The 12,709-nt window shown below is 41.7% G+C and overlaps 2 protein-coding genes across 3 annotated transcripts in view; one reads left to right on the top strand and one right to left on the bottom strand.

Annotated features, from left to right (window-relative positions):
• The window catches only part of LOC109473442 (caspase-8-like), a 10,157-nt gene extending 7,269 nt beyond the window's left edge, over positions 1-2,888 (top strand). For both annotated transcript variants that reach the window (XM_019773313.1, XM_019773305.1), the window contains exons 5-6: positions 459-556; positions 725-2,888. In XM_019773313.1, coding sequence (XP_019628872.1) covers positions 459-556; positions 725-1,428 — 802 coding nt within the window. In that variant the 3' untranslated portion in view covers positions 1,429-2,888. The remainder of the gene's footprint in view (positions 1-458; positions 557-724) is intronic.
• Positions 1-12,709, bottom strand: part of LOC109473286 (fibropellin-1-like) — a 41,982-nt gene that overhangs the window by 9,625 nt on the left and 19,648 nt on the right. Inside the window, exons 14-20 of the mRNA XM_019773164.1 lie at positions 11,589-11,733; positions 9,987-10,116; positions 9,098-9,226; positions 8,244-8,313; positions 6,851-6,932; positions 6,056-6,108; positions 5,719-5,808 (exon numbers count right to left, since the gene is read on the bottom strand). Of these exons, the coding sequence (XP_019628723.1) occupies positions 5,719-5,808; positions 6,056-6,108; positions 6,851-6,932; positions 8,244-8,313; positions 9,098-9,226; positions 9,987-10,116; positions 11,589-11,733 (699 nt within the window). The remainder of the gene's footprint in view (positions 1-5,718; positions 5,809-6,055; positions 6,109-6,850; positions 6,933-8,243; positions 8,314-9,097; positions 9,227-9,986; positions 10,117-11,588; positions 11,734-12,709) is intronic.

The following is a 12,709-nucleotide window of genomic DNA, read 5'->3' as shown; positions in this document are numbered from 1 at the left end:
CTTTCATTTTTTTTCTGATTTGCAATAAAATAAAAATTCAGAATCAACTGCAAAATGCTCATATTTTGCCCTGAACAGTTGAAAACAGTCCTTTTCTTACTACTTGTTACAGTCATTCCATCTTTCAATGCAGTAGTATCATTAAAAGTTCAAAATTCACTGTTTAAATTTTGAACCAGCCTGGTGTGTTGACTTCATGGCTCCTATCGTACCATTTTGGGCCATAATAGGATGCCTAGTACTGTTTTTATTTTTATTTTTTTTCGCCCGCCCGCCCGCTCCATTATTTTTCCAGAAAAATCTGTTAACCAAGAAATTAAATTGGTGTGGCCTAAGGACTTAAAGTGACATGATACATCCATAAGTCAGCCAACAATTCCTGACCACTAATGATAAGTTATGGTCATGCAAGTGCTATCTCACATCATCATGTCCATTTTGTTTTTCATGAATGAAAGACTCCAGCCTGAGAAAAATGGCTGTGCCCTGATTATTAGCAACACCCAATTCACAACATCAGTGAGGAGTGAAAGGACTGGTGCTGAAAGAGACCCCCGTAAGTACATGTACAAGAGAATACATGAATGTTGCTATCTAACAGCAGGGCGTAAACTTAAATTTCCACTTGCAACATGCAATTGACAAATTTCAAAATGTATATACAGGTAAAAGTGTATGTGTGAACTACAGTGTATAATAAAACCATGAATGTTTCCCACTCTAGAACAACTGAAAGAAGCTTTCCAAAGCCTACCAGTCAAAATTGATGTGAAAGCCCACCAGAACCTTAATCTGTCCACCATGCTGAACGTCCTCCGAGACGAGGCCAACAGAGACCATAAGGAAGAAGACTTCTTCATTTGCTGCATTATGACCCATGGCACACAGGGCAAGGTGTTTGCCACTGATGGCTTTAGTGCTGAACTTCTTGATATTCTTTCCCTCTTTAAAGGAAAGCAATGCCCTACTCTTATGGGTAAACCCAAGCTGTTCTTTATCAGTGCATGTCAGGGGGATAAGGACCAAACTTCAGAAAAAGGAGGAGCTCATACTGATGCATCACCCTCACCCATTCTGGCATACCTATCCACAGAGGCTGATTTCTTTCTAGCTCTAGCCACAGTGCCGGGGTATGTGGCATACAGGGGGGAGGATGGGGCTCACTTTGTCAATGTTCTGGCAGAAGTGTTGAAGGAATATGGAAAATCCCAAGACCTAATGAGTATGATGACTACAGTCAGTAGGGAGATGAACAAGAAATTCAAGTACAGTCCCTTCTGTTGTACAACACTCAGGCACAAGCTGTTCTTCGATGATTATCCCTATCCAGTGACACGCATTAGGAGCCCTTGCTCATCAACCCTGCCTCCGACCATCGAGACACCAAACGATGGGTGTAGGCAACAACCGTATTGGACAAGCGTATAGGCCACAACCACCTATCCAGGATGTCAGACCCATATGCCTATATGCACATCATGTACAATCATATACATCATGTAACATCTCTGGCAGGAGGATACTGTAAATGTCAAGTGTCCATCCTCATGCCATCCATCCCAAGTTGGCATGGCCAGTTTGTAGCTAAGGTAATGGACCATTCCTGATCAAACACATCAAAATAATCCCCCGGCATGTTCTATTTCGAACACGTCCGTCAAAGTCCGCCCGCCAGAATGTCGGTTTTGCCGCCCAACGTTATGGTCGAGTTTTCGGCAGCGAAAAACTCTATCAGTAGCCAAAAAGAAGTGGTACGCTATCTTTGTTAAAGTATACATCCACAGAGTAAAACGTCTTTGAGAAGGGGACATTGTTAGTTTTAATAAGAGGAAAATGTTTGCACTCGATGGGGACGCGGGATGCGCCGCATAACATCAAATGGTAGACAGATAAGAGTGCCTGAATTTGCTGACAGGTGACAGGTTTTCCACATCCGTGACAGGTTTTCCACAGCATTTGCTGCATGTTTGCAGCAACATGCAAGCCAGGAACAAAAAGAAATGAGATAAAAGCAGCTCGGGTGCTCACAAGGGAGGGCGCAACTTATAAAGGGCTTTGTGATACAAGTAGAAACATAAGCAGGCAAACTAAAGTTCACTTTCAATTAGAAGTAAAGTAGCGTCATTAAATTTGACCAAAACAACTTTCCTTCATCAGAGTAAATGCACAAAGTACTGTAATATGATTGTAATGAAATCATAGCACTCAATTTTAGCAGTACAATGATCTAGTGAGTCAGGACTGTATAAAGTAAAATTTGGCCTAATGACGAATGTATGTGAGTAAAAGTTTTGTATGCAATCCATGAGATATAGACAAAGAAATGGATTTCTCAAATTAAGACAAGTCTGGAGCTTTGAAAACTGTTACTGTCAGTACTATCTATAGTCTGGTATAAGTACTACATCTACATGACTGTACAGTATGCAATGCTACTGTGTAACATTGTTCCCATCATTTCAATGAGGACCTACATGCTTTTGGATTTTGTAAATTACTACTAAATTAGCAATATGTGTTTGGTTTTTAGCTGTTACTAACTCATACAAGGTTGTTGTTTGCTTTTGTGTACATATAATGTTCATCAATAATAAATAAAAGACAATAGTTCCGAGACCTCATACCTCCATGAAATATGGGCTTGATATGTAAATGTAAATTTCTTCTTAAAGGTGCCCTAAGCAGTTTCAGTGCTCAAAATATGGAATTTTTAAGAATGCTGAAATATTTATGTTACTGACATTTACTAACACTGTTTAGCACATTTACGTGCTAAATTCATATTATGCGTGTTTTAAAACTGCGCAAAACCGAGCAGCACGATCATACCCTTAGTTACTCTAGCCTAGAGTAAGTAAGGCTGAAATCACGGAATCCAACCGTTTCCTGTCGGCAATTTTCTGGAACTTCCGCGAAAAATGGAACGCGCTGCCTTGGTTCCACGGATCGAACGCAGGAGTTCGAAACCGATTGACTTCAAATTTTACGATTTTTGAATGGTCAGAACCTTGTGTTAAATTCCTCTTTTTGTATATACTTGAATGTTATCATATCACTTATTATATTGCATGTGGTAGCCACATTCATACAGTTTCTCATACCAAGAAACGAATTCTATAACATTCGTGAAATGTTTCAAAATGTAGCGGAAACTCAGGATGGTGTGTGTCATTAGCTTAAAACTGGGCTAAAATTTGACCACCGCGATGTGCGCATCGTCATAGTTTTTTGGGGGGCAAACCCGTTTGTCCTAAAATTTACCGGGGGTCTTTGGTATCAATGTAAGGGCGAAGAAGTGGGCTATCACACTGTGGTATTAACTAATGGGATCCAGTCGAACAGCCAAAAAGACAAGCACAAATAAACTGACCAAAAATTGCTAATGTTTCGAAGGCCGTAGCGCTCGCTGTCATTTTGCAATGCACAAAATATCTACATGGTTGTACACGGCAAATCCTGCAGATATGTTAAAGTATAAACATTATGTAGGTCTGAGGTATTTTTGTTACAATATAGGCAGTGGCTTACACCCTTGCAACTGGGTCAAATCGTGACTCGGCAAATGCCGTATCTTAGAGAATAACGCGTTCTACGGTGACCTGCGGTTCGACTGATTCGGCGCGTTCGGAAAGGTCGCGGTAAACCACGTGACTCGTCCTCGGCTCTGGTCGGACGAAGTCGGAAGTGTTTGCGAGCGTTTGGAAATTTAAAAAATGGCCGACACCACTGCCGGCGGCGGGAGGCACGTAGTTTTTCACGGCGTTTGTACGGCAAAGCGGCATCGAATTTTTGCTCCGTGACTATCGGTATGGGATAGGATAGGGTTGATTCAACATACTACGTGAAAATGTGACAAAAAGACAGACTTTTGAAATTGAATGCTCCCAGCCTACTATCGGCCAGATATCGCTTAGGGCACCTTTAATTATGCAAATGACCTCTGCATTAACATGATATATGAAACACAAACACACACCCAGACAGACAGACAGACACACACACACACACACACAGACAGACATGCCAAAAACAATACCTCCTTTTTTCATGGAGGTAATAAAAACAGGCCCAAAATGGTACAATAGGAGCCATGAAGCGAACACACCAGGCTGGTTCAAAATTTAAATGATGAATTTTGAACTTTTAATGATACCAATTGCATTGAAAGATGGAATATTATGTAACAACTACAAAATGTACAATGAAGAAAAGGACTGTTGTCAACTGTTCAGGGCAAAATATGAGCATTTTGCAGTTGATTCTGATTTTTACCTCCATGAAAAATGGAGGTATTGTTTTCGGCGTGTCTGTCTGTGTGTCTGTGTGTGTCTGTCTGTCTGTGTTTCGGCAACTTTGTGGTCAGCATAACTTCAGAACGCCTTTATGGATTGCGATGATATTTGGTATGCTGGTAAGTCTTGGAAAGACAAAGGTCAAGGTCAAATATGGACCTCCTGGTGGATGACCTTGGTACTGCAGCAGAACTTCCGGTTTTGTAAAAGTGGGGTTCAAGCGCCACCAACTGGCCAATCTAACTGGTCCAAACCTATTACTTGGCCTTTAGGATAGAGTGTTGGGTTTGTAAGCTGGCGGCCCCGGGTCGGCGTGGGTTTGAATCCCGGGAGCCAGCAGACTATACTACCTTAATTAGGCCTGTGAGTAAAACAGGGATATTGAACTCAGAAATTTGACTGCAAATCTAAACAAGAAAAGGGGGAATAGTGTAACAGTGGGGTTCAAACACCACCAACTGACCAGTCCAACTGGTCCAGACCTTTTAGCCTTGTGGTTAGTGTGTTGGGTGGGTGATAAGCTGATGATCAGCATGCCCAAATTGATCTGTGTCAAAACAAGGACAAGCAAGCTGGTACAGTAATTAAATTAAACCTATTCTGTATTCCTGCCACCCAATCAAGAAATCCTGAATTATGGTTCCGGGTCGGAGTTTAATTCTGACCAGAGTCTAAGTAAGTGCGCAGTAAATCGCCGGAAACGTGACTTTGTATGGTATGTTTTGGCCGCGATATCCCTGAAATCGTAATATCTGTGTACATATCTTTGTATTTTCTGAAAAGCCTGTTAGTTGTAGCCTTTATAGGTGGCGTAATGTTGGTGGTCCAGCTAAGACTTCCTGGTATTCGTCCGCGCGGATGGTTATGTGGCCTTTTCGCCTGACCGCCGGGATGGTACGTTCTATATGCGTTCTGGGTGTGTTCGGGCCATCGAAGATAGCGATAAACTTATCGCATCGATTTTAATTAAATTCAAATTTTGGAAACATTAGGTTCTGAGCTTCTTCGAGTACTAAGCCGTTACCCTGGGAAAATTCGTTTTTTCCATGCAGCCATGGTTAAAAATGACGAAAAAAATGACCCCTTTTTTCAAAATGTACTTTGATGTGCCTCATTTACCCCTAAATAAATTGGGCGCAGAAAATATCAATCAAGTGTATTGATAAGCGGCACGGCACCCCTTTCCACCAAAAGAGTGAAAATTCCGACCCGCGTTTAGTACAGAAATGACAGCCCGTCGGGCTGAGGGTGTCAAATTGCTCGAAATACGGAGGGAAACTCCGGTCCGAGACCTTATAATAGGTGAAACAAAGTACCGTGGTGCTGTATATAATATAATTTACACATGCAGTGTTTAGAATAATTTACAACAATACTGGCACAGTAGACCTACATGTACATCACCTTGTGGATGCATGTTACAAACCTGTCCAGCAGAACTTTCCAAAACTGTCCATTGTTGATGCTGATGGTGGTGGGTGCTGTAATCTCTGTAATACCACTCCCTAGATTGAACCTGCCGAGAATATCATGAAATCAATATTTTAGTATCATTATACTAGTACTAAAACTACTAAGTGTTGTCTGTCCTCGGGGCTGAGACAGTTATTAATTAACAGTTATACCCTGTATGCTGTAGCAGCCAATTCAAATTTTAGTCTTTATTGCAGATTTCAAATTCAGACACAAATCGAATAACAATTGAATGAAAGGGCCATATATTGTATATGTAGGACCAGAAAACAGGAAATTGATTGCCAAACCTGAACTCCAACTGACTCTGGTAGATCCCTAAAGACAGGAAGTCTCCCAAACCCTGCATATGATACAAACCTGACTTTTAGTGTACACATGTATCTAAGACCACAACCAATTTAATTTGTTGGTTCTCAGATTTTTTTCAGAATAAATATGAAGCGACAGGGCAAAAAAAACAGGTCTAGGAATCCTAATATAGCATGCGCAGTTAATAGCACTAAATGCTACGATGAAGTCAACACAAAAGGCTGGGTTACTATGTAAACAATGAATTTTGAACTTTAAATCAAACCACTGCATTGATAAAGTGCAAACCTGTAACAGCCAGGAAGAAAAGGACTTTCCTCCTTTTGGGGGCAAAACATGAGCAGTTTTAGTTGATTCAGAATCTTTTTTTTTTTTTTGCAAATAAAAAAAAATGAAGAGACGAATCCGAGAACCAACAAATTAAATTGGTGTGGCCTAATAAGTACACACTACACAATCAATGCATAAAATGTATATTTGCACACGTACTAACATTACATTAAACTGTAACATTTGGCAAATGTAACTGTTACAGTTATATGTACAATTCATATTAGTACAATGTACATCCATTATATATTGTACACATTAGCCTTGAGCATGATAACAGCTCCTTGCAATACATCATCATCATCATCTTGTCGTGAGTTACATGAATGTTCATGACTCAATACATCTACACAATTACATGTAATTCATACTTTATTTATCTTATGTGGCATATACAGTTGTATTATAGGTGTAATATATGCTAAGTTATAGGTAGACCGAACCTGTGGGTCTCCCAACCAGACCAGCAGACAGTTCTCCTGTGTTGTCCTCACCACCAGGGCAAGTCTAGTCTGTAAACTGGATCTGTATTGAGGCAGTGACAAGAAACTGCATTGAGTGGTACTGGTATATGGCATATATACTCACTCACTCACTCACTATCCTGGTTTAGATTTTACTGCTGCCGGTTTCCCTGTCCCAGGGGTGGGCAGCAGTCGGCTGTTCTGCACACCTCGTCTCCAGCTAGCTCTGTCCTGTGGGTCTGTGCTAGACAGACCACACTCCTTTATATCCTTCCGCATGCACTCTAACCAAGTTTTTCTCGGCCTGCCACGGCCTCTGTTGCCTGGCAACTGCAAGTCCGCGATGGTATTGATGCAGCCACATGCTCTTTTAACGTGCCCGTACCATCGGAGGCGGCGTGATCTCAGTACTGAGGATCTGAGTACTCAATTGTATTGAGTACTCAGTACTGAGTACTCAATACAATGTCAGAAATAGATTTTGGTTGTCTTACATAATCCAATGAGGCTTAGACACTATAATTATAGTTATATTATTGTTGTTATTATTATTGATCCAAAACAAACATGAAATCCGACCCTATCACATTAACGCAAACGGTAACGCGTTAGAAATAATTTCTGAGGATTTTCTAACGATCTTCTGACGAAAATCTAACCAAATACTGACGAAAATCTAACCAAATACTAACGAAAATCTAACTCGTTAGTAACGGGGTACCCGGTTAACTATAACGCGAACGGTACTGTAATTACACAAGACTTTTAATTACTGATATGTGACGCAAGCAATCGATCAAAACGATATAAACTCCCTGGCACTTTTGATCAATTGCTTACGTCACATATCAGTAAAGTCTTGTGTGATTAAGGTCACGTGTTTGTAAATCGTAACTCTCGCGAGATCACGTTGTGAAGTGAATATTGGTCATTAATTATCCTGATGAAGGCGACAGTGGTCGCTGAAAATTTGATCTCTTTGTAAACTGTGTGTTGGAATTAAGTCCAATGTTTTTACTATGATTACTACCAACACAGATGAACTTTCATGATAATCTGAGTTACTAAAAACTATATAAAATAAATCCGTAAATAATTTCATCAGGTTGGTAAACGACTGAATAGCAAAGTTCTTTTTATCACAACCATTTATTTTCCAAGCCGACATTTCGATGACCTTCTGTCATCTTCATCAGGGCAATTGCCTTGAATATACATTCCCTGATTGCCCTGATGAAGATGACAGAAGGTCATCGAAACGTCGGCTTGAAAAAGAAATGGTTGTGCTAAAAAGAACTTTGCTATTTATATAGAATAAAGCAGCTGTGAAATGCAGTGAGTCTGTCTGGATGTCCTGACACTGTAGACTTACACAGCTGGCAGGTGCTGGGGGTATTGCAGGTAACTTTGTCCGTGGAACTGTGCAAGGGAGAAGGAAAGGTCTGAAACACATCCAACAGTAACATACATTGTAGGTCAGAATATAAGAAACTGTTCATCATTGTCATGTCATTGTTTTATATGGGAGGAACAACTACATGTAGGTACAGTGCACAAGGAAGCCTAATCTGGCAACAGCTAAAATGGTGCCACTAAATATACACGTATGTAGTATGTATACATTGTACATGTATTGCACATGCACACTTCCCATGAACACAAATCAAAGTATTGACCTGTTTTTCACTTCCCACACTGGCTTCTGTGTTGATCTCAAGGAAGCCAGTCCTCAAGATTTCACCTGGACTGAACTAAGGCCACACTGATATACAGGAAATATTTATGGATGACATCCTCTGAAGATCCATCCCAAAACTAAAGTGGGTGAATAAAAAAAGTCGAGCCAAAAAAATGCTACTAAATCACAGGAATGCAAAGCTGGTATTGTTATTAATTAGCCGTTGTACATGTACATGACTTCTTTTACAACAAACTGGCACATGCTGGATTTTGCTGCATTATTGAGTCGGCACTGGTGCACAGTATAGTTCTGTGGAGCCTCGGCAGCCTGGGTGCCATCCTCCATAGTAACTACCAGCTCCCTACTGTTGGTAGCCACAATGGATTACGGAGAACTACTGTTGGTAGCCACAATGGATTACGGAGGATGGCACCCAGGCTTCAGAACAGGCAAAAATCAATGAACACATGATGTCATCCATAAAACTAAATCAGTGTGGCCTAGCCATTTCATATTCAAGTTCCAACTGATGATTGTACATGTACCTTGGGAACAGTTGTTTCCTGTGTACATATGTGTACATAAACATGTGGCCTGGCCATCGTCATTCAGCAGGCAGCGTCCATCATGTAGGCATCTGTTATCATCACAGACACTGATGTTACAATTGTCTCCTGTGAATACAATAAAATAATCAGGTGGCCATGCAGTTATCATATTTCACTCCATATGCAACAGGTATAGATGAAATATTAACGTTACCTTCACAGAAGTAAACAATAACTAGTACACACATGTACCAAATTTTAGTACAATCCATTCATAGCTTCTTGAGTTGTGTAGCACGAAGAGTCTGTTAGCACTTAGTCTACCAAAAATATTATTAACCATCTTGGCAAATGTAACAAACAAGTCATTGTACGTCAGAAAAATCCAGTCCTACAATGCTACATATTGTACATATGATATAGAATACAACACAGGGTATTCCATATCGCCCGAGGTACCAGCCCGACCGCGCGTCGGATCGCCCGAAGGCCGGAGGGAGATCCAATCCGCGGGAGGGCTGGGACCAAGGGTGATGCGGAATACACCGTGTTGTATTTTATTTATCTCATACCCACCCATGAAAACACGCCTTTCGATGCGAAATGAGAAAAAATTTGGTGTCCCTAAACCAAAAGTGCAACAACATCAATTCCAACGTCTGAATTTTGCATTCGACTTTTCGAAAGCGTTGCACGCAGTTAGGGCGAAATGCATTCAAATCATTCTCTGGAACATTTGGAAGCCCCGGGCCATATGCATTCAGAACCCCTGGGCCGTCCACTAGTTATCACACGGGCCGGAACACCTGTATCGAATGTTATCGCAGCCCAGGTATGACATAAAGTGATGTACATGTACATGTAGGTCCTGGCCCTGGTAGTGTACCTGTATATCCTGGCACACAGTGACACTGGTACTCGGGCTGCCTGGTGCTGTTATTGAGACTCACACAGGTTCCATTCCCACAGGGTTCACCAGTACAGGCATCTCTTAACTCACAATGGACTCCAAAGTACTGAAAAGGTACAGATTGTCACACACATTTTCTTTGAGCTATGTAATCGTACGCGATTTGTAGACATTCGCACAGTGAGTTTCGTCATCCTAGGGGATGAAAGTCGCAGGCTGCAAGTTTCTTCACCTAAGAGCGAGGGCATGCGAACTACACTATTTGTGCAAATATCGTTGACCTTACACTGGGCCGTGCACATGTAACTACATGTACTAGTATTTCATGTGAAATCATCGACCTTTCGCTGGGCCTTGCACACATCCCACACATTTCAGACTTACCCGGGGTCGCGCACGGCTCTGTACCTACCAGTCGGGCCGGAACTTCGACAGACATTTACCGAATCGGATGTTATGTTCACTTGCACTCCATCAGCGATACTAGATTTGTACATATACATCAGCTTATTATAGAAAAGATTGCAAATTGATACAGTTTAACTCAATGTTCTCACGTGGGCCGAATGTTGGATACAGGTGGTCAATGGATACAGGTGGCCAACATAAAGTCCCCTTGCAATTGCCCCACCGAATCTGCTTGGAGATTAGCCCACGATATTTGCATGACTGTATAGGGTTACCTAAGAACGTGTAACGGCCCAGCGTAAGGTTGATGATATTCGATCACACGAAATATTTACATGTGCGTGGCCCAGCGTAAGATCGACGATATTCGCACAAATAGTGTAGTCCGCACGCCATCGCTCTTAGGTGAAGAAACTCGCAGCCTGCGACTTTCCTCCCCTAGGACAATGAAAGTGGCTGTGGGAATCTCTGCAAATCGCATGCGATTAAATACATGTACCTGTTTCTTTGTACCAAATTGTGTACTATGGTGTCATAAAGTCATAATATGGACATTAAGTCATTCAGTGCTCACAGCTGATGTTCCAGTTCTCTGCAAAATTCAACACTATTTTTCTTAACACCTACATTGTAAGGTTGGGACTCCCCTTGGCCTCAGATTGATAACAATTGATAAAACAATTGTCATCCATTGATAACAAAAGATATGATGATAATCAATTAATAACATATGTTAACAAATAGTAATAAAATCAATTTTTTTCTTAATAAGGCCACACCAATTCAATTTGTTGTTTCTCGGATTCACCTGTCCATTTCTTTCTGATTTGCAAAAAAAAAAAAAAAAAAAAACCAGCCTGGTATGTTGACTTCATGGCTAATATCACAACATTTCTGGCCATCATGGGGTGCCTTGGCCTGTTTTTTTTTTTTTTCACCCTGTCACTTCAGATTTTTTCTGAAAAAATCTGAGAAACAACAAATAAAATTGGTGTGGCCTAATCAGTCCCATCATGTACAGTGTCAGGAACATGACAGTCATGATTCAGCCAGGTGCCGAGACCTTTCCAATAAACCAGCCACAGTGTAGAAACCTTCAGCTAGCTGTTAATATCATAACACTTCAGAGAGATTTAAACTAGGTTTGAGGTGTCAGCTGATGAAGGTTACCTGTGGTGGACACAGACAGGAGTACAGTAGGAGACTGTCTGGACTGGTGAGCAGCGAGCACGTCCCACTGTTCTCACAGGGGTGGTCAGCACAGGGGTCCACCTGCTCACATTCCTCACCATAATAACCAGATGGACATTCACACCTGCATGTAAATATATACCCATGTAACCATGGTGACATCAGGAAAAGTATGTCTAGTTTGGGCACCATAGAGCTCGGGTAGCGCAAATATGTGTGAAGTAGTGAAGTTGCATTATATATATATATATACAGTCACAGTGTATCAGTATTAGAAAAGCATTATTCTACATCTGGTTCCACTTGCTTTGTAGTTCAAGATATATATTAGTGGATTGGTGATAAGAGGGGATGTGCGGAAGCTGCTGGGATTCCTTGGGTACTACCGGACATACATTAAGAACTTCAGTCAGATTGCCAAGCCCCTGTATGATTTGCTGTCAAATCATGCCCCAAAACAACCAATCAAGTGGACAGAAGAACACCAGAGAATACTCTGCCAACTCACGGAACAGCTGACTAGCCCACCAGTGATGGCATACCCAGATTTCGAGCGACCCTTTGTACTGCACACTGATGCATCAGCTCAGGGTCTCGGTGCTGTATTGTACCAGCAAAGTGAAGGGAAGCTGCGGGTAATAGCCTATGGATCGAGGACCCTGACTCAGGCGGAGAAGAACTACCACCTCCATTCAGGGAAGCTCGAGTTTCTCGCCTTGAAGTGGGCTGTCACTGAAAAGTTCCGGGACTATCTGTACTACGCACCATCGTTCGAAGTGTATACCGACAATAACCCCCTCACCTACGTTCTGAGTACGGCCAAGTTGAATGCGACAGGTCACCGATGGGTGGCAGAGTTGGCGGACTATAACTTCAGCATCAAGTACCGACCTGGGAAAGCCAATGCAGACGCAGATGTGCTGTCAAGAGTACCACGTCCAAGTCCAGGAGATGCTGAGCGGTTTATGGCTACCTGCACAGAAGAAGTGAGTGGTGATGTACTGAGTGCCACCACCCAGGCCATGCAGGCGGTTGATCAAGGAGATGCCACATGGATAAGTGCTATCACTACGAACATTGACAGTCTACCACCTGAAGAT

This window comes from Branchiostoma belcheri, unplaced genomic scaffold (genome assembly GCF_001625305.1).
Source record: "Branchiostoma belcheri isolate BF01 breed outbred unplaced genomic scaffold, Haploidv18h27 scaffold100, whole genome shotgun sequence".
NCBI lineage: Eukaryota > Metazoa > Chordata > Leptocardii > Amphioxiformes > Branchiostomatidae > Branchiostoma > Branchiostoma belcheri.
Note: the sequence above shows the minus strand (reverse complement) of the source record. Positions and strands in the feature narration are given on the sequence as shown.